A 22,163-nucleotide genomic window follows, 5' to 3' on the forward strand; every position below is an offset into this window, starting at 1 on the left:
CAGAGCACTTAAGACCCTTTGGCAAATATAAGATTCTACAGCCTGTTGACAGTCCTGAGAGAGAAGATCAGATCCCAGCAGGCCGAGCTGGGTGACAAGCCACTGGGTGAAGGCCAGCTGGCAGCTATACAGCTCCATGCCTCAGAGGAACAGCAGGGGCCATCAAAGTGCCCATACCCACCTCCATCATGCCCTGCCCCTGGGTCCCACTGACACCGTCAGCCAAGAAAGGAGAGCCGGACCAGGGAGAAGCAGCAGTTCGCATCTGATAACTTTGTCTCTACTGGTCCTGTTGTTCTTTTTCCCTCATCATCTCTGGGGCTTCCCCGCTCAGACTTATTTTTTCAGATAGGAAGAATGAGACAGAGATGCAGAGAGGAAAAAGAAACCATAGTGCCAAAGCTTCCTTCAGCACAGTGGGGGCTGGACTTAAAGCTGGATATAGCAAATGGCAAAGCAGTACAGTACTTTCCAAGCGAGCAGACTTCTTTATATGCTATCTACCCCCGCCTGATACCTTGTTCCGAGCTGGTGAGGGTGGGTGGCAAATGGTTATGTTGGAAGATGCCCCCCCCATCCCTTGATGTTGTAACCACTGAATAAAAATGCCTCTGGTGATTTCTCTGAACTATCTTCCTAATTACTCAGAAGCTATGTATAGAGCAAAAGGAATGCTGAACACTTGCAGTCTCTCATGTTTCCCCTTTGACTACAAATTCTTTTTCTCTGATAGGCTTCCGGTGGATGTCAAGCTGATGAAGAGTTTGGGTCACTAGACCCCAAGCAAAAAGGCCTGCCCTGTGACTACCACTATTGTCTGTCAGAGCTCGGGAAATACACAATGTAGACACACTAAGTGTGTCTTAGTGTGTCTTAGTGTAGACACACTAAGTGCTGCGTAGCCAGAGGATTACAGGACAACGCCAAGGTGGTCTGGCACTAACAGTCATAATTTGTGTACTCTACAAAGTTGTGTTCGATGTTTCTCATTCCGTGCTCTGATGTGATGGTTTTGTTTTTTTTTTTTTAAGATTTTATTTATTTATGAGAAAGATAGGCGGGGAGAGAGAGAGAAAGAAGCAGACATCACTCTGGTACATGTTCTGCCGGGAATTGAACTCAGGACCACGTGCTTGAGAGTCTAGTGCTTTATCCATTGCACCACCTCCCAGACCACAGTGATACAGGTTTTTGATACTCTTGTTGGAGTTCTGGTTGGGATCACATACATTTAACATAGCCCAGTGTTTGATGTGTGTGTCCACTTCCAGCAAAGGTGTCTTAAATTTGTTTATCTTTCAACCCTGAGACTCGATGGGACTCGGGGTCCTCGACTGCTAGCGCTGTATTTCCATAGTTGTGCAAAAAGCCTTTCATCCTCGTGGCACAAAAAGTCCCAGGTTCAATCCCTAGTACCACCATAGGTCAGAGCTGAGCAGTGTTGTGGTGATGCACTTGCTTAAGTGGACAGGGTAATAAGCACAAGGGGATCCAGGTTTGAGCCTCCAGCTCTCCACCTGTGTGTGTGTGGGGGGGTCGCTTTACAAGTAACGAAGCAGGTCTGCAGGTATGTTTATCCTTTTTTAAAAAAAAATATTTGTCAGAAACAGAAGGATGAATATGGGATGATTTCACTCTCAGGCAGAAGTTGAAAAACAAGATCAGAAAAGAAAACACACAAAAAAAAAGAAAACACAAGTAGAACCTGAAATGGAATTGACATATCGCACCAAAGTAAAAGACTCTGGGGTGGGTGGGTGGGGAGAATACAGGTCCATGAAGGATGATAGAGGACCTAGTGGGGGTTGTATTGTTAAATGGGAAACTGGGGAACGTTATGCATGTGCAAACTATTGTATTTACTGTTGAATGTAAAACATTAATTCCTCAATAAAGAAATAAAAAAAAAATTTATTGGATAGAGCTAGCCAGAAATCAAGAGGGATGGAACAGGATGGGAGAGTCAGAGACTACAGCACTCCTTCACCATGTGTAAAGCTTTCTTCCAGCAGGTGGGGTGTGGGGTGGGGGGCTTAAACCCAGACCCTTGTACATTGTAATGTGTGCACTTAACTAGGTGCGCCACCACCCGCCTCCCTTCTCTCTCCCTATCTTCCCATCCTCTCTCGATTTCTCTATCCTAGCCAATAAATGGGAAAAATGGCCACCAGGAGCACTGGATTTATAACGTTGGCACTGAGCCCCAGTAATAACTTGAGGGGAAAAAAAATTATATATGACAAGGCTGTGACAAACTACAAAGAAATCAGTGGCATTCCTCTATACAATCGATAATCTAGAATATGACATTCAGAAATCAATCCCTTTTACTATAACAGCAAAGAAATAAATAAAATCACTATTCAGGGACATAGAAATATACCAAGAAATGGAACGACCCTACACTCAAGGGCTGGAAAAACATCCAAATGACCAAACATACCTTGTCATACAGATTTAACATTGTCCCCCATCAAATTACAAAATTGCTTTAATGAAACAGAAGCAAAAACTACAAAAATTGAACTGCAACCATAAAATCCCTAGGATTACTAGAACAATCTTGAGAAAACAGAATAGACCCATCACACTTCTTTTAGCCACCAGGGATATTGCTGGGGCTCAGTGCCTGCACTAGGAATCCACTGCTCCTGGAGGCCATTCTTTCCATTTTGTTGCCCTTATTGTCATAGCTGTTGTTGTTGGACAGGACAGAGAAATAGAGGAGGGGAAGACAGGGAGGAAAGACCCCTGCAGACCTGCTTCACTGCTTGTGAAGCGACCCCCCCTGCAGGTGGGGAGCCGGGGGCTCAAACTGCAGGTCCTTGGCACTTTGCACCACGTGTGCTTAACCCGCTGTGCTACTGCCCAGCTCCCCCATCACACTTTCTTTAAAAAATACCAGAGCACTGTTCAGCCCTGGCTGATGGTGGAGCAGGGGTTTGAACCTGGGACTTTAGAGCCTCAGGCTTGAGTCTCTTTGCATTAACTATTATGCTATCTACTTGCCCTATCACACTTCTTCAAACACAGCTACTGTAATCAAAACTGCCTGGTACTAGAACCAAAGTGGATACACTGACAAGTGAGATAGAACTGAAAGCCAGGAAATAACCCCCACACCTATGGACAGCTGACTTTTTAAAAAATGTTATTTTTTTTTTGCCCCAGGGTTATCACTGAGGTTCGGTGCCTGGACTATGCTCCTGGAGGCTTTTCTTGTTGCCTTTGTTGTTTATCATTGTTGTGGTTATTATAGTTATTGCTGTCGTTGTTGGATAGGACAGAGAGAAATGGAGAGAGGGGAAGACAGATGGGGAAGAGAAACTCTTTGAGACACCTGCAGACTTGCTTCACCGTTTGTGAAGTGAACCCCTGCAGGTGGAGAACTCCAGGTGTAAACTGGGATCCTTACCCGGCCCTTACACTTCACACCATGCACGCTTAACCTGCTGTGCTATCGCCCGGCCCGCACAACAGCTAATTTTTTCTGCTTCTTTTTTGTTACCAGAGCACTGCTCAGCCCTGGCTTATTATGGTGGTGCAGGGGATTGAACATGGGACCTCAGGCATGAGTCTCTTTGCATAGCCATTATGCTATCTACCCCTGCCCGACAGCTAATTTTTAACGAGAGTCCAAAACATTAAGTTTCTTCAACAAGAGACACTGGGAACCCACAAACTGGGGTCTACCGTCATCCGTGAGTCGGGGAAGGCTGTGCAGCAGCAAGTGGCAGGCCGGGTACAGAGCTTGGCACTCCTGAGCTGAGCCTTTGAAAGCCATCCTGGGGTGTGGGTCGCAGCTGCCCATCCAGAGCCCAGAGTTCAGGGTAGCTGACAGTGCACACACAGGGAGGAGGGCGACAAGGCAGTGAACACTGTGCCTGCCTTCAAAGTCAGCCACACTCAATACAACAGGAAATCTAGACTGGGTCATTGCAAACAAATGAAATTGGACATCTCACCTTGCACAAAAGCCAAGTGGATCAAAAGTATGTACATTAGAAGGGGCTGGGCAGTAGCATAATAGGTTAAGCCCATGTGGTGTAAAGCACAAGGACCGGCATAAGGATCCTGGTTCGAGCCACGGCTCCCCACCTGCAGGGGTTACCCGTCTCTTCACAGGCGGTGAAGCAGGTCTGCAGGTGTCTTTATCTCTTCCCCCTCTGGCTCCCCCTCCTCTCCATTTCTCTGTCCTATCCAATGACATCAACAACTACAACAATAAAACAAGGGCAACAAAGAGGGAATAAATTAAATATTAAAAAGACCAGCATTAAGGATCCCAGTTCACACCCCTGGCTTCTGACCTGCAGGGGGGTCACTTCACTGTTGGCGAAGCAGGTCTGCAGGTGTCAAAAGTATTAGACTAGAAACTATCAAATACATAGCAGAGGGCATTGCTTTGTGGCACATGGAATGCCTAAGTTGGAACTCAACCTTGTGTTTTCAAGTGGAACCCCTTATCCACTGTGTATTTATTGGACAGAGACCACCAGAAATGAAGAGGGGAGTGGTGCCAAGAAATAAGACACTTGCAACACTGCTTCACTACTCACACAACTTTCCCCAGGTGAGGACAGGGGACTCAAATCTGGTCCTTACACATTGTCACATATGCCAGCAGCCAGCCCAGATAACTTTTAAAATTTCCCTTTTGTTGCCCTTGTTATTATTGATGTTAAGATAGGACAGAAATGGAGGAGGGGAAGACAGAGGGGGAAAGATAGACACCTGCTTCACTGCCTGTGAAGGGACTCCCCTGCAGGTGGGGAGCCGGGGGCTCAAATTTATGCCTGTCCTTGCTTTGTAAATTGCACCATGTGTGCTTAACCCGCCACGCTACCATCCAACTCCCCCAGATAAGAGTTATTATCCATCACCACACCCCCCTTTTTTATCCAGTGCACTGTTGGGCTCTGGCTTGTGTAGGGGGGCTGAACCTGGGGCTTTGGAACCTCAGGCATTAGTCTGTTTGCATAACCATTGTGCTATCTACCACCCGCCCTCCCCCACTTTTTTTTTTACTGTTGAATATGTTTACATTTGAACCTGACCCCCACATTGGTGAAAACTTCAGTGCCATGTTTTCTCCCCCCCCTTCTTCCTGTCTCTAAAAACACATCAGCCAAAGCAGCTGAAGTCCCAGAGAAGACAAATAGGTCTGGTGATAGCACACCTGGTTAAGCACTTGACCACCTGAGAACATACACAGGAGAAATTCCACAGGAGCTGGACTGCTGCTGTGGTCTGATAGTGTAAGAATACCAAGTAGATCTGCCAGTAGAGGGGGAATATATAGGAATTGAGGAAAAAGCAACAGATGTTACTCCTTCTTGGCATTGCTTAGACCTCACACATGATCTTAACCATTCTAGGATGACTTTCAGGAGACCCTAGGTTTTATCTCTAACTCATGGGGAAAGACAAAAGGAATAGAACTCCACGGATGGGGCATTCTCAAAGACAGAAACCTGCTCATGGAATGTGACTGCATGAATGCCCTATAAATGTAAATTGTTTTTTTGGTAAATAATAATCTCTGGCAATCTTGACAAAAAGCCCGGCTAACAGCTTCGTGTCCACTGTGAGCAAGGCACTTAGTTTTACATACTCAGCACCCTAACTACTTCTGTAGCTACCTGTAAATTAAGCGGCTTAAAACCAACTTCCCAATGACTCTAAAGTGTCTGCTTTAGAATGCAACCTCCTCTTAGTGGATCCTCCTTGGGCTGTTAAGCTCCTAAAGCAAGAAGCAGACTCCTGTCATGCCAGTGTGCGTGTCTACCTCCTCTACTTGAATGACATCCTTGGGCAAGTTGCTGAGTCACGTAGATAATCTTAGCACCTAGCACTATGACTTCCATTAATAGCACTAAGAGTTTTCCTGGGCTATAATTATAGTAACAATGCAATTGCATAGACATGAGCCCATCAGTAAACAGCACCTGAGTCTTTTTGACTTCTGGGCTGAAAACTTGGCTTTTCAAAAACAAAGCCACATACAAAGTCGCATCAAAGCACTCTTACTCTAATTACTAGTTCTTGTTCTATAGACTGGATCCCAATCAGAGCTGATTTGGAGAAAATGGGTGAGTGGAAGTCAAACTGCTTGAAACACCAGTGTCAAGGACACCAGGGTGTCAGAAAGGCTGCTCTACTTTCCAGGGTTCCTGGAACCCTCCACTATCAGCACACTGTTAGCTGAGTCACATTGGGAAAGACATGAACAGCAAATATAGGTAAAATAACTGAATCCTCAAGCAGGACTAAAAGGGACAGAGGACTTTTGGTAAGATTATACGCTGATTACAAAACTGCCCAGCTTGACTTTGGACTATTATTAAAAAGAAAAGATACAAACCGGGAGTCGGGCTGTAGCGCAGCAGGTTAAGCGCAGGTGGCGCAAAGCACAAGGACTGGCATAAGGTTCCGGGTTCGAACCTCGGCTCCCCACCTGCAGGGGAGTCGCTTCACAGGCGGTGAAGCAGGTCTGCAGGTGTCTATCTTTTTCTCCTCCTCTCTGTCTTCCCCTCCTCTCTCCATTTCTGTCCTATCCAACAACAACGACAACAATAATAACTACAACAATAAAAAAACAAGGGCAACAAAAGGGAATAAATAAAATTTTAAAAAAAAAATTTTTTTTAAATAAAAGATACAAACCACATGGGAGGGAGGTGTGTTTACAAAATTTCAATTTCAGAAATTAGAAACTGAAAACAAGAAAATATATGACATTTATCTTGTTGCTAGTCAATGAATTAAGCAAACTTTTATTGAAGCTTAAATTGTGGTACAGAAATACATTTAAGCTGATTTAAGTCCAACACCATGAAGAGAAATTGTGATACCAAAAAATTTCCCTCCTTTACCGTACACACTAAGATAATTTAATCACTATTCAATCTACAATTTTCATTTTTCTAGGCTTTGTTCCATAAAAATTTGTTTAGTTTTAACATTAGAAATTTTAAATTAGAAGAAACAAAATCAGACCTCAAAGCCAACAAATGTCAAAGCTATTGGGACACTGTTCAAGGGAGAAAAAAAACCCACTTTCAGTATTGGTCCTCAAAACAGCACCAAAAAAAAAAAAACCACGATACTGTCTGTGCGTTAATTACAGAATCAAACTGATAACATTGATCAAAAGTTTCTTAAATGAAACTTTCAATCAACAGCATGTGGAAAATAAAAAAGTTAAATGTTCCAACCACTTGATTTTCAACCAAGTAGGTTTTGTGTAGAAACACTCAAAAATGTGTTTCACTTATAAATACGGAAGGAACAAAAACATCACTGTGTCAATCCAGGAGTAAATTAAAAAACTGAGGACAAGGATACAAAATTTAGTCAAACCTTCTTTTCAGATGCTTAAACCTCACAGTATTTGCAAATGTAGCTAAAACATGCCAACTCTTGAAAGCGTGTACTGTTAAGTTTTTGTTCTCAGTGAACATGTGGAAATTGTTTTCTACAACATTCTGCTCCACTCTATCTGCAGAGCCTCAACAAATCTCTGGGCAGCCAGCCATCCACTTGACTATGAAACCACGGATGGTGAAAGAAAGCCGAGGGACAAATCACATGAATCACGACTCAGAAATTCACAAAGTAATTCCATTTCAACCATTTATGGCATGGCTTAGTGGAAGTGGCTGCTACACGTGAAAAATTAAACCATGAGTTGACTTGACTTGAAGAGTCTAGTATAAACTTTGTTTTGCTGAGAAGCTTCATGATAAAAATCCCTCTGTTATCCAAGTCAAAAAGGGCATGGTGTTTCTGAAATGTTGTTTCTCAGTGTGCAGATACCTGGCATGCGGCTGCCAAACAGCATTGCCAGATGTTCTAGACCAAATCTAAGGCAACGCTAGAAATGTGATGTTACCAAATTCTAAGAATCTGTGTCAATAAAAAATGAAGCCAAACCCCCTGAACATCAAGAAAAAAGGAAGTCCGGGGTTCGGCCCTCCACCCCCTGGGGCGTAAGATCAGTCTGTATAAACCCACAGTGTAAGTGTATTGCTTTATTGGAGTGGCTGGGGGAGTGGTGGGTAGACAGATCGAGGGAGGAAGCAAAATCAAGAAATACAAGTGCAGGCAGTAATGTCAAAACGACAGTGAACAAAGTTGTTAACTGCTGTTATTTTCTTAAGAGGCTTGACTTATGCATGAAAAACTTGAATTCTCAGTTGCAAAAACATTTGCATGAAGTAGAAATTGGTTTCAGTACATTAGTAGAGAAAACATTCTAGAAAGTGGAGGTAACTGGATGTGAGATCCTGGCAGCAATTTAATAGAACAGTCCCAGGTGTTAGGCTGAGGCCATTTACCTAATGAGGACGAAAGCCTTGTCTGTGGGGAATTTTGGCTGAGACCTGGAGAAACATCACATTGTTTGTAAACCAAATTGAATTTCTTTCACAACTTTTGTAAAGTTTCATATAGTAAAAGGTTTTTTCTACATGCACTTCAATTTCACAGCAAGAGTGGCATAGGATACCTAAACACAGAAGAGAGCATTCATGCAAGATATCTAACTCCTTGATATAATAATGCATACAATTCAAAATGATTACACTATCTTTACATCTAGGGCTTTCTGCTACTACGAGGTGGTGGTGAAGGAAAGCATGGCCCCCGGAATCAGTGTCTAAGAAGCAACCACCACCTTCTACGAGTGTTCTCTTTTTGCGTTTCTTCCTCATTTTTCTTAATCAACTCTGCTGCTGTTGCTGCTTCTTAGCAAAACTGGTAAAAACAAAATTGTAATCATTGAACATAGCGCTCTGGCAATCCAGGCGTTTAAAACCTTCAATCTTCTGGTGTGAAGAGAGCACGGTGCGACACTTAGAACTCTGGGGAAATAAATTTTAAATGAGCTGTTAGCGCTTGCAACCTACACACGTATTTTCAGAGAAAACAATCATGCAATGACATTTAAGCCTATCTTAATAAAACAACCGAGAGCCTTTTTTGGGTTGTTTTATTTGGGTTGTTTTAAACAGGCACAGCTATGGGGGAGGTAACATAACATAATGGTTAGGCAAAAAGACTTATGCCTGAGGCTTCCCAGGTTCAATGCCCTTGAAAAAAGGAGACGGAGGGGGGTAGGAGAGGGAGAAAAGGAAGCCACTGCAGAATAGCTTCTTCCAGTGTGGTGAGGGCTGGACTCAAAGTTGGCCTGAGACACAGCAAAAGCGGAACACTATTCAAGTGACCTATTCTGCAGGCCTCTACCTTCCTAAGGCTGGTTAGAGGAGTGGGACTTTCACGGACTTTTGCCTTAGGCAGGAAAATAAAGACAGGACATTAAGAGTCCATCAATTAATTGGGCTAGAAATAAAACAAGCAATTCTGGTGGCAGGTAGACAGCATAATGGTTATGCAAAGAGACTCATGCCTGAGGCTCCAGAGTCCCAGGTTCATTCCCCCGCTCCACCATAAGCCAGAGCTGAGCAGTGCTCTGGTTAAAAAAAAAAAAAAAAAAAAAACCAAGGAATTCCTTTTTTTAAAAGAGAGACCCACAAGGACCAGCATAAGGATCCTGGTTTGAGCCCCTGGCTCCCCACCTGCAGGGGAGTCACTTCACAAGAAGTGGAGCAGGTCTGCAGGTGTCTAGCTTTCTCTCTCCCGTCTTGCCCTGCCTTCTCCATTTCTCTTTGTCCTATCCAACAACAATGACATCAATAACAATAACTACAAGGGCAACAAAAGGGAACACATTTTTTTTTAAAATCTTAAAGTCCAGTGGTGGCACAGTGGATAAAACATTGAACTCTCAAACATGAGGTCCTGAGTTCAATCCCCGGCAGCATATGTGCCAAAGTGATGTCTGGATCTTTCTCTCCTATACCTCTCATAAATGAAGAAATAAAATATTTTGTGGTCTGGGTGGTGGTGCAGTGGCTAAGGCACTAGACTCTCAAGCATGAGGTCTTGAGTTCAATCCCCGGAAGCACATGTACTAGAGCGATGTCTGGTTCTTTCTCTCTCTCCTATCTTTCTCATTAATAAGTAAAATCTTTTAAAAAAAAATCTTAGAAGACAGAGACCACAGCAGCTTCTTAAGTCATCTAGATAATAGGCTTCTCATCTACCAATACCAACTAGTTGTGTGCTTCTGGATTATGTAACTGATGTGTCACCTAAGAATGTATTTCCCTTAAGCTTTTACTATTAATAAAAAAGCAAATTACCTGATTTACAAACAGGGTGGTCACAAATTTTCCTGGCTTGAAGATTTCCACAACTTTCCTGATCAGGTCATCATAGGAGGTCTGACTTAAGTTTGTTTCAAAGCTAACATAAGAGAATTCTGGTTCTGGAGTGATGTGAATAGTCCAATAAGTTCCCTTCAAGAAAAAAAGCTTTACATTAACATCGGAAGAGGGCACATTTAACAGTGTCGGTATTAAGCAAAATTCATTACTTACATCCGATTTCATTCCATTCATCGAATACCCACAAGGATTGAACAGTGTGGCATCAATGACAGAACCTGGTATCAGGTCACAAATTCCACTCTCCTAAGGGAGCAGGGAGGAGAAAAAGAGAACAGAATTGAAGACAAATCTGAAAAAAGGAAACTGGAAAAGCTTTAAGTATTTATTGTGAGGGGTGGGAGGCAGCAGAGTGGTCATACAAGACTTCTGTGTCAGAGCCTCTGAGGTCCAGCTTCGATTCCCAGCACCATCGCTCTGGCTGAAAATCAAGTACTTATTGTTAAGAAAAACCCAAAATTACTATTGGAAATGCTTACACGAGTGACATCATTTGCAGTAACACCATCTTTCATGTAGAACTGGTCCATAACTGCTGGGTCAAGCTCACTCATCAGAATTTCCAGGGTTTGATCTGGCTGACTGATTACCCGATTCTCTGGGAAATCCAAAGTATACAAGTACCTATGTAAACATAAGAATTAGTGTCTAAACGCATTAACTGATAGCTTAGAAGAAATTTAAAACAACCCCCCTCCACCCACTGCACCCGGCATACCAGCAGTCAGAATTCAGACGTCCCATACAATATGCTGCTCCATCTGTTGAGGAAGAGAACAAAACGCATGTTGGAGGGCAGTTCAGCCATTGGTGGGACATGGCGCATTCACCCCCAGAACTCCACTCCACCAGGAGATGAAAACCGGTTACACTCAACTCTCCCATATAAAGTCAGCTTATAGAAGTCTTCCCTGGGAGTCGGGCTATAGTGCAGCGGGTTAAGCGCAGGTGGCGCAAAGCACAAGGACCGGCATAAGGATCCCGGTTCGAACCCCGGCTCCCCACCTGCAGGGGCGTCGCTTCACAGGCGGTGAAGCAGGTCTGCAGGTGTCTTTCTCTCCTCCTGTCTTCCCCTCCTCTCTCCATTTCTCTCTGTTCTATCCAACAACGACAACAATAATAACTACAACAATAAAACAACAAGGGCAACAAAAGGGAATAAATAAAATATGAAAAAAAAAAAGAAGTCTTCCCTTTTGGGGGCTGGCTGGTGGTGCACCTGGTTGAGCGCACACATTACAGTGGACAAGGACCTGGGTTCAAGCCCCCAGTCCCCACCTGCAGGGGGAAAGCTTCACGAGTGTTGCAGGTGTCTCTCTCTCCCTATCACCCCTTTCCCTCAATTTTTGGCTGTTTCTATCCAATAAATAAAGAAAATAATAAAAAATTTCCCTTTTGGGTAGGACTAGACAAAGACACTCAAGCCTAAGGCTTCAAATTCCCAGTTCAAACCCCCCCCAACCCCACAAACCTGAGCTGAGCAGTGCTCTGGTAAAAAGGTAAGTTTTTTTTAGTAGTCAAACGTAATAAATGCAAAACATTTTATGCTATCTTAAGAGCAGTCAGGAAAAAAAAAAAAAGACCTGCCAGGCAGGTGGCTTAATGGATAGGACACATGGCACGCATGGGGGAGAAGCCACATCCAATCCAAGCACCATACACTTGGGAATGCTGCTCTGAACATATCTTTGTGATCTTTATGATGTTCTCTCTCTCTCACATACACACACCTCTGCATCTATTCAGTCTTACATGAGACAATGCCAGAAAAAGGCAGGTTTCAAGTCTATCTGCATAAACTTACTTGGGAAAATCGCATTAAGAAACTCTATTTCTTCCTGGAAATTCCGGTGTGGGTACCCTTGGTGAGAAGGCTTCATGAAATTCTTACGAGAATAAAAGAAGCTCTAGGAGAAAAGAGACATAAATTCATATAAATGTACCAATTCTAAACTACACATCTTATGCATATCAAGGTCAGAACTGCCTCCATACTAGTTTCCTCAATAAGCATGTTTCTAATCTTACGTGAACGTGCAAGTCTTGTTAGTCGACAAACCCAAATTCTAAATTTGTGATTAGATGTGACTGTTTGAATTGTCCATGTGTACATGGTCAACAGAGCATTTAAGTTATAGATTGAACTTTAGAAGACCTAGGTGTACTGGTTAATGGTGGGAGGCACGTTTAGCACAGCTAATAGACTGTGAGACTCCTTACAAACCACTAAAAGACCAAAAACATTTTAAGTCCTAAAGCAAGTCACCCTTTATTACCCTAACTAAAATACTAGGACTTATCATCTGTTCCTCACCACAATGATCAATCCTCTACATGTGTCCTGTTAAATTTTTAAAGGGGAAAAATAAAAGCCATCATAATTAGATGATGCACACAGAACTCTGTTGTGAAAACCAGGTCTTGTTCTGTTCTCCCTTTCTTAGCTTCTCTCCATTCATAGGAAACACATCAACTTCAGAAAGTATCTGGTTGATACCAACCAGACTTCCCTGGTCAGACAACCCCATCAGTGTGTCCTGCAGCTGATTCCCCAGGACCCTGCCCCACTAAGGAAAGAGAGGCAGGCTGAGAGTATGGATCGGCTTGTTAATGCCCATGTTCAGCGGGGAAGCAATTACAGAAGCCAGACCTCCACCTTCTGCACCCCACAATGACCCAGGGTCCATACTTAGCCCAGAGGGGTAAAGAATAGGAAAGCTATCAGGGGAGGGGATGGGATATGGAGATCTGGTGGTGGGAACTGTGGAGTTGTACCCCTCTTATCCTGGTTTTGTCAGTGTTTCCTTTTTATAAATAAAATATAAAGTATCTGGTTTCATTTTTTCCGACTCAATTTTCAGTTCCCTCTACACTTTCCGCTGCTTTGAAGTAACAGACCTTTTCTACATGTTGCGAACATCCTTATACATTACAGTTGAAGTAACTAATTGTCTAGCAAGTACATCACAAAAGCTTAGACATTTATGGCTGAGGAAAAAAAGAAAAAGAGGGGGTATTACTTACTTGAATTGAGTCAAACCCACTGTAATCCCTAGCAAGTTTCAACAGAGGAACCAGTGCTTTCAGCAAGAGGGTGGTACCACATGTCTTCAAAATGAAACGTCTCTTGGAGACAAACATGCTACTCTCACTGCAGGTGGAAAAGGTCACAGTAGGAAGATGATTTTTATTGGCTCGAAATATAAGCAAAGCATTCCCACCACACACACACACACACACACACACACACACACACAATGCCATTTAGGTTTCAGTCTATTTTAAATGTAAATCATGGCATGGGAGGAATCAACTTAAATGTGATTCTTGTGCAAAAACAGATGAAAAGTTCTAGAGTCACAAGTATTACCTCATTATATTCTTCCTAAAAGTCTTTCCTCAAGGACATCGTTCAGTTCACACCACCCACACACGTACTTCTTTCTGGAACCATCTCACTGTGTCTTTTACCATGCATTTTATGCATTTTAAACAGCATCTATACACTAAACACAAGCTTAGAAAAATAGAAACACGGACCTTTCCTCATGCCCCTTGTTCAATCCAGGAGCCCCAAAGTTTATTACAATATGTATTTTAAGCACCAATTTACAGTCAACCTCTGAATAACATGGATTTAAATTGGGCAGGTCCACTTACACCTGGATTTCTTCGGCAACAGTGTATAAAAGCAGAGATGACTGCACAGGAGCTGGTGTTCCCGCCCCAGCACACTGCTAAAGGGCAAATGTGTTTGCCTGAAAAGATGGTTGACTGGCTGCCTTTCTTTGCTTATATACTAAAATTCTATTTGTATGGTGAGGTTAATGTTCACTTTGCTTGAAGTTTTGTTGGGACTAAGGACTTTGCATTCTTCCCTTCCTTATGGAGAAGCTTCCTGCTAACTGTAAGGAGAGGGTAGGTAAAAGATCACCTGGGACTACTGAGACTTTGGAATCTAGTCTCCAGGAATACTGGAAGTAGACATTCTTTGCACTCTATTATTTATTAGGTTAAGTGGGAAAGATAGCACAATAACTTTTTTAATACTATAGAGGCAGTTTTTGGGGGCCACCTTTATTTTTTTTTAAACTGGATAGGCCAGAGAAAAACTGATAAGGGAGGAAAGACAGAAAGACAAAACACCTGCAGACTTTACCAATTCAAAGCCCCACCCCTCCCCAGCCACTCAAGGCTAGATCCTGGCATTTGGTAATATGTGCACTGAACCAACCCAAGACAGCTTGATTTTGTGAAAGACTTTCATACTCAAGACACCAGAGGTACCAGATTCAATCCCTCACTGCACCACCATAAATCAATTTTTTGAGCAAATTTTTTAGAACTTACCTGAGTACATAAGCTTCCTGCTTGTCAGTTTTTGTCACACTTATGATTGAACATTGCACATCCTTCAAAAGTATATCCCACTCGGATCTATTATTCAACAAAAAAAGGGTGAGATGATTACTTGCCTGTTATCAGAATGACAAAGCTCACACTTAGACCCCAGGGTGGGTATGTCCTCTAGCCATTCCAGCTTCTCAGTACCAACATTACAGCTTTGCTCCAGAAATTTATACTGACATACCCGAATAGCTTGTTTTTGCTCTATCTGAAAAGATAGAGCAGTTCCCATGAAAGTCCTCATGGGTGTAGGCTACATCCGGTCAGGTCAGGCCAAGCTCTCTCAAAAACTACCCCCATGTGAAAAGACGGTTAGGAAGCATCTTTCCCACCAGGAGTCTAAATACCCACTGAAATATGACTAAATCAAGAAATGGGGGGTTGGGCGGTAGTGCAGCGGGCTAAGTCTTCCCCATCTCTCTCCATTTCTCTGTCCTTTCCAATAACAATGACACCAATCACAACAACAATAACAGCTACAACAATAAAACAAGGGCAACAAAAGGGAATAAGTAAATATTAACAAAAAAGGAAATTACGAGAGGGCTGGGGCAACAGCAGGAGACTTTCATGCTTGTGGCTCTAAGGTCTCGGGTCTCTTGCTCTGTATCTTCTTTTCACTAAATAAGCAAATAAATATTTAGTTATGGTTTATATATACTCCATGGAATAGTACCCTGCCATTGAGAGAGAGGGAGAGGGGAGAAAGAAGCAGACTACTACTGTCTTTTGGGACAAAGGTTATTTGCTTTACCAATTAGGACTGCCAAAGAAGTCTCAGACTATCACGTTAATTGAATACACCATAAAACTAAAATCTAGATCTATTCCCTACTATCACACTGGCAGCTTGATCGCAGGGCTTGACAATTTCTATGGGTCCGTGGACAGTTCAGCAGGCAGGGTACCAGCACTTTGTGTTTCTCTCCCCCCACCGGCTTACAGCCATGTTGAAAAGTTAGCCTGGGGCAGGGGTAGATAGCATAAAGCATAATCTCTATGCAAACAGACGCTCCTGCTCGAGGCTCCATAGTCCCAGGTTCAACCCCCAGCACCACCATAAGCCAGAGCTGAGCAGTGCTCCGGTTAAAAAAAGGAAAAAAAGTTAACTGGCATAACTAAGAGATTCACAGTAGAGTCCAGTATAAAAGGTAATGACAAAGTAGTTTCATGTGACCAATTAAGACTGTGTTATAAAAAAAAAAGACTGTGTTATGTTCTTAGTATTTGGCACATCAGTCATTTATACCAAAGCAAGTGGGTGTAGTGAAAGCCTTATTTTTCAGTCAAAGACCTGAGAGATGTCCTGGTACTTGGGGTAGTGTTGGAGAGTTAAGCCCTGGCTGGGATCATGTGCACCAGGTTGGTGTTCTCTCACACGTTAATTAAACAGTAATTTAAAAAACAGTAAGATCTTAGTATAAACCAATCTTAGGATTTTTGTACTTGTTTCCATCTCTAGCTCTCCCACCCCTCTCAATTTCTCTGTCCTAATCAATCAAATAGGCACTGAGCCTCTAGCAACAAGCTGGGTGGCAATACAAATTTAAAAAAATCTTCTGGTCCACACCATTTTTAAAAGGTGCTCTTAACAGGTAACATTAACTTTGCCAAGCTGGGCTGCCAAACAGTGCTGAGTGTGCCCTGGTTGCATGAAGGGCCAGGTTCAACTTCCAAGATGGTTTGTGTGAAGCAGGACTCTGGTGTTCCTCGCAGACAGTCTCCAAATAATTAAGGTAGAACTGAGTAGTTACAATAAAAGTTTTTCATTTTACTCTGGCCCTTTACAAATAGTAACAATAAAGTTTTAAAAGCTCTGAGAATGGAGCACTGTTCATTTCCAGCTTACGGAGATAGAGACAATTGAACCTGGGACCGCAGGGCTTAAATGTATTCAAGTCTGGCGTCTAATTCCACGGCCAGTTATTTAAGATCTCATTTGTTACAGGTGACAGATGATACCAAATGAGGAACTAAAGGCATGCAAGTTTGATTCTTTACTTACCTGTTGTTTACCAAGCTAGAACTAAAGTGTTTTAAAAAGATTTTTAGTCACTGGTGTTGTAAAGAAATGCCCACTGGGTAAATCATAGGGCCTTGCACATAAAAGGAATATACAATACACTCACTCTGTTACTTCTCCAGTCACTAAAATTCATTTGTATACAACTTCATTTGTTTAAGGTACTTTTAAAATAGATCTATTTCTTTATTGGGGGATTGATGATTGACAGATGACAGTAAAATACAGTAGTTTGTACATGTGGAACATTTCCACGTAACAGTTCAACCCCCAGCCAGTAGGTCCCCCTCCGCCATTATTTTACAGGACCTGAGCTCTCCCCACCACCCCAGTCTTTTACTTTGGTGCAGTACACCAATTATTCAGGGTATTTGTAAGACAGGAGGAAAGAGTAAGAGTGAAACATAGTACATGCGCTGCTGGGGACTGAACTCAGGACCCCATGCTTGAGCGTCTATCACTCACTGTGCCACCTCCTGGACTGTTGTATGTTTCACACTGGACCACAGGTACTTCTTTAATTTGAGCCAATGGCTGTGTTGTTATGACTCCCACTTCATACCGCCATACCCACTTTTACCAAAGTGCCAATATAAATCTTTCCCCATGTCAGTCAACTGGATGCCTCCACCATTACAATCCCCCCATGACTTTTTACAACATTATCTTTATTTGGCAGAGAACCAGAAATTGAGAGGGAAAGGGGTGACAGAGAGTGAGAGACACCTTCACCACTTTTTATTGCTTCACCACTTGCAAAACTTTCCCCCTGCAGGTGGGGACTGGGAGCTGGAACCTGGGTCCTTGTGCACTGTAACATGTGCGCTCAACCAGGTGCCCCACCCACGACCATGACTTCTAACATCTTTAATAAAAGTTTTCATTTGACTTTATCCTTTCTGCTGTGTTTCTTTATATCCTACATACAAGATCACATCTCCCTGTCTAGTTTAGACTGATCCCATATCATACCACCCACATTGTAGCAAAAGCCAGAATGTCTCCCCTGACTGGGAAGCTCATAATTGTACCACATGCAGCTCCAGGCTCCCAAGTCCCAGGCTCAATGCCCTTGCACACCACCACCAACCAAATCAATCTAACAGTGCTCTGATAAAATAATAAACGCAAATTTAACAAGAACAAAAAGGTCTCCAATATGGTCAGAATCCCTTAGTGGAACACTTCTTAGAAGTAAAAACCAGGGAGTCGGCCAGTAGTGCAGTGGGTTAAGTGCAGGTGGCATGAAGCAAGGGCTGGCATAAGGATCCGGGTTTGAGGCCCGGGCTCCCCAACTGCAGGCGGTGAAGCAAGTCTGCAGCTGTCTATCTTTCTCTCCCCCTCCTCTCTCCATTTCTCTCTGTCCTACCCAACAACGATGACATCAATAATAACCAGCAATAAAACAAGGATAACAAAAAGGGAGTATTAAAAAGTAAAAACCATCTGGTTTTAGATTTCAAGCACTTTACCCACTCCTCCCAACCATCCATCATGGTTTGAAGCTTTCCTTAACTGTGACCTTAGCTACACCTGACCCAGTGTAGTAGTATTATCTGGTCAAATGCATCTTAAAGATGAGATTAATCTTCAGTAAAGCCTAGGGTGACTGGAAGTTAAATTATGAGAATGTTTTCCTCTGGCAAATAAGCTTTCCCATTTTTGCTAAAGAAACCAGCCTAGAAGGCACATCATAATCACAGTATTAAATATCCCATCTCAGTCTCCCCCTTTACATCAATTATCAGTATTAGTGGCACATGCTATCAATTATAACTTTCAATGTCCACTTACTAAAATGGTAATTGATTTGGACACAGCAAACTGTTTTGAGGAAGCTTATTCAATAGGACCCCTTTTCCATCCAAAGCATTTACTCTAAAAGGCTTTTTGGCAACAGGTTATAGATTCCTGCTATATAAATCACCACAAAGAAAGAAACTCCCATGTTGGGGTGAAGGTATGATTTCTGGTAAAGCTGAGGTGTGATTTATGTCTTTGTAACTATATAGCAATCCTTTACTGAAAATACTTTTTTGCTCATAAAGTTACATTGAAAAAAATATAGCAAAACATCCAGTAGTTGTAATATCTTTTCCAACATTAACTTTGTTTTAATATTTGTACATAATTGTAAAAACAATACCCCCAACTAACTTACATGCCTCAACTAACTTACATGTCTCATGTATCAGCTAACTTACATGCCTCAGGCTTTGAGGTCCCAGGTTCAATCCCCAGCACTACTACAAACCAGAGCTGAGCAGTGGTCAGCTATTCTTCTGGCTATTCTTCTAGCCAGTCAACAGCGTCAGGTTGAGCCTGATGTAAAGTGGTCTAGTAGTAATAGGCATTGTCAAATAAAATGTTAACAAAAAATAAACCCAAGAACTATTCCATCTCAGCTTGTATCTTTTATCCCAGACAACATTCTCCTAGTAAAATAAAAGCACACCTGCTTCTGTAAAAAAAGAAAAGGGGGGGAGGGACACACGGTTTGATAGCATGATGGTTATGTAAAACAGACCCTCACGTCGGAGGCTTCTAAGTACCAGGTTCGGGCAGAGGGTAGGTAGCATAATGGTTATGCAAACAGACTCTCATGCCTGAGGCTCCAAAATTCCAGGTTCAATCCCCTGCATCACCATAAGCCAGAGCTGAACACCGCTCTGGATAAAAAAAAAAAATGCTTCACAGGCAGTGAAGCAGGTCTGCAGTTGTCTATTTTTGTCTTCCCCTCCTCTCTCCATTTCTGTCCTATCTAATGACAACGATATCAATAATAATAACGGACAATAATTTTTTTAAAAGGGCAACAAGAGAAAAAAACACGCGGACCTGGGCGTCGGACAGTAGAGGACGGCTTAAGGATCTTGGTTTCAGCTCCCGGTTCCCCACCTGCAGGGGAGTCGATTCACAAGTGGTGAAACAGGTCTTCGGGTGTCTATCTTTCTCTCCCCCTCTGTCTTCCCCTTCTCTCTCCATTTCTCTGTCCTATCCAACATCAACAATAACTACAACAACAAAACAAGAACAAAAGGGAATAATATATATATAAAACAAAACACATGGGCCTTCACTCTTGATCCTTTCCATGTCCTTAGAGTTTTTTTTATTACTTTTTTTTTGTTAACACATGCTTCATAACTGTACTAGATGAATTGTGTTCTTGGTTTTAGGGGGTGGAGGGAAAAATACAGAAGAGACCAGAGCACTGCTCAACTCTGTCCTTGTTGCTTTTTACTCCCCCTTCATTTAGGGAACTAAAAAGAAAAAAAATTAAGATTCTAGCCTTTTGGCCTAAGGATAGGATTTAAAAAAAAAAAAGCCTCCTCCCTTTATTAAGAAGGTGTACTTCGCAATGCTTAAAACTGCTAAAACTAAACAATGTTATTCATTTTACAAAACTGTAGCACATCAGTTCTAGACAAGATTCTCTGGGTAACGCAAACCAGAACCATCGAAGCCAAAGGTAGACCAGTCAGATCAGGGGAGTATTCCTCTCCCAGGAAACAGTAAGCTTTCCCGCATTTATCAGAAAAGCCATCGTCTCCCATGAGAAATGTTCCTCGTCTCAGGCCTTCGCACACAGGAAACGGCTGTTCACTTTTTTTTTTCTTTCAGGGTCACGAAAAAGTCGGCGATGAAACCCGTGGCGTGTGCACCCCACCCCCGCGATGCTTTCCCGACATCCCACCTCGACTCGTGCGGCCTCCAAAGTCTCAGCAGCGGCGGCGGCGGCAGCACGTGTCGCGCGGACTCCCGGCTCCGGCTGCTTTTTGTCCGGGAGGCGGCGGCGCGGCCCAGCATTCCGGGCGCGCCCATTGGCCCACGCCCCGGGCCGGGCTCGCGCCGGGGCCCCGAGCTCATTGGCCGCCGCTGCTCAATGGAGAGGCCACGAGGGCCCCCGCGCCGCCGCTACCGTGCGGCCCCGGAGCCAGAGGCCTAGGCGCCTGCGGGTTTGCAACCCGAGCCCGGGAGGCCCCCGGGGGGACTCTGCCCGGGGTCTGGCTCGGCCCGGCCCGCGAGTGCAGACGCAAAGCGCAAACGCAGACAGACCTCCTACCTCCTCCGCCCACCCTGCCCCTCTTCCCCGCGCAGGTTACACAAGCCAAGGTCAAGAGGTCCCCGCGCCGGCCTTGCACGGCCCGCCCCGAACAGGCTCGGCTGCAGCGCCCACGAGGCCCCCACCCCCCCTCCAATCTCCCGCAGCTGACAGCGCGGTCGGCCCGAGGCCGGGCCTTGGGTGCAGCCCCTCCGCCCCGGGGCCCGACACTCCCCGCCCTCCCCCCCCCCCTCGAGGCGGGCACGCCCGAAAGGGCGACTACGCCCGCGGAGCCACACCTGCCGGGAGGGAGCAGCCAGGCCCGGGACCACACAAGTCCGCAGGTTCAAGCCCGGCCGCCCCGCCTGGGACGTTACCTGAGCACGCGGTGGCGCCGGCCCCCTCCCCGCCCCGACCCTCCCCTCCCCCCGGCGGCAACGGCGGCGGGAGCAGCCGGCTGCGGCTCCGCGTGGACACGGCCGCTCCCCAAGCTCGGCCCGGGAGCCCCACCTGAAGGCTTCGGGCACCCAGGGCCTGCCGCCACCCCACCCCACCCATCCAGGCTCCGGCGAGCCAGTCCCGAGCTCCTACCTTGGGATGGTGCGAAGGTCCCCAGATCCCTGGTTAGCGTCGGGCTGCTGCCTGGAGAACCAAACCTCCAGCAGCTTCTCGGTTCCTTCGAAAAAATGTGCAGCTTCCATCACCGTGAGACGAGCGAACAACCAACAACCACAGAAAATCAACTAAATAAAACCTCTTCTCCCGCCGCCGCCGCCGCCGCCGCCGCGGTTTGTTCCAGCTGTAAAGTTCAGGTTCCTTTTTTTTTTCTTCTTCTTCTTCTTCTTGCTATAATTTTATATTAAATTTTTCTTTAAAAAAAGGATTAATAAAATTTTCCCGGCTTTTTTTGTTTTCCCCGTGTGTGAGCGAAAGTTGAACGAGTCCGTTTGGAAAGAGGCAGATACAAGTTCAGTCTCTTGTAGTCCGCTGTTTCCCCGTTAAAGAGAGCAGAGCGAGCGCTAGCTAATGTCGCCGGCCATACTGTGGAAGCGAGAGCACTGCGTGAGCACCGAGCTTATATACCCCTGCAGCTCCGCAAGGACAGGAAGTGACGTCGAGTCCCGCCCCTGCGGCTCATAGCTGCAGCCGCCTGTCGATCAGCGGCCGCCTGGTCGCGGATGGCTGCCGCCGGCCTTCCTAGAGCGCGGGGAGCTGCCCGCCGCGCCGCGCTTCGCCTTCGCGCTCCTGTCCTGGGCGGGAGTTGGCGCCGTGTGGTCCGGCGGCGATCTGGAAACCTAGGGCCGAATGGGGGATGAGGGGGAAGGCTGAAGGTGGAGGTAGGGCGTGGCGGGGTCCGAGGAGGAAGAGATGGAGGACCAGAAGGAGGAGAGGTTGTCGA

At 44.6% G+C, this 22,163-nt stretch overlaps 1 protein-coding gene across 1 annotated transcript; it reads right to left on the reverse strand.

Moving 5' to 3' along the window:
• Positions 1–6,756: 6,756 nt before the first annotated feature.
• AMD1 (adenosylmethionine decarboxylase 1) lies at positions 6,757–21,799 on the reverse strand. The gene is made up of 9 exons (XM_007531158.3): positions 21,356–21,799; positions 14,640–14,726; positions 13,314–13,440; positions 12,094–12,196; positions 11,008–11,050; positions 10,769–10,913; positions 10,443–10,535; positions 10,206–10,361; positions 6,757–8,864 (listed from the first exon to the last, which is right to left on the reverse strand). Exons 1-9 carry the CDS (start codon positions 21,463–21,465, stop codon positions 8,724–8,726), a joined length of 1,005 nt encoding a protein of 334 aa, XP_007531220.1. The 5' UTR covers positions 21,466–21,799; the 3' UTR covers positions 6,757–8,723.
• Between the last annotated feature and the right edge of the window lie 364 nt (positions 21,800–22,163).

This window comes from Erinaceus europaeus, chromosome 4, assembly GCF_950295315.1.
Source record: "Erinaceus europaeus chromosome 4, mEriEur2.1, whole genome shotgun sequence".
Classification (NCBI taxonomy): Eukaryota; Metazoa; Chordata; class Mammalia; order Eulipotyphla; family Erinaceidae; genus Erinaceus; species Erinaceus europaeus.

Coding starts and splice junctions, on each gene's coding strand:
- AMD1 (XM_007531158.3), bottom strand. CDS start 21,465: ATGGAAGCTGCACATTTTTTCGAAGGAACCGAGAAGCTGCTGGAGGTT. Junction 13,441..14,639: donor CAGGAAGCTTATGTACTCAG/GTAAGTTCTAAA, acceptor TTCCACCTGCAG/TGAGAGTAGCATGTTTGTCT. Junction 8,865..10,205: donor CCACCCTGTTTGTAAATCAG/GTAATTTGCTTT, acceptor TTATTTCCCCAG/AGTTCTAAGTGTCGCACCGT.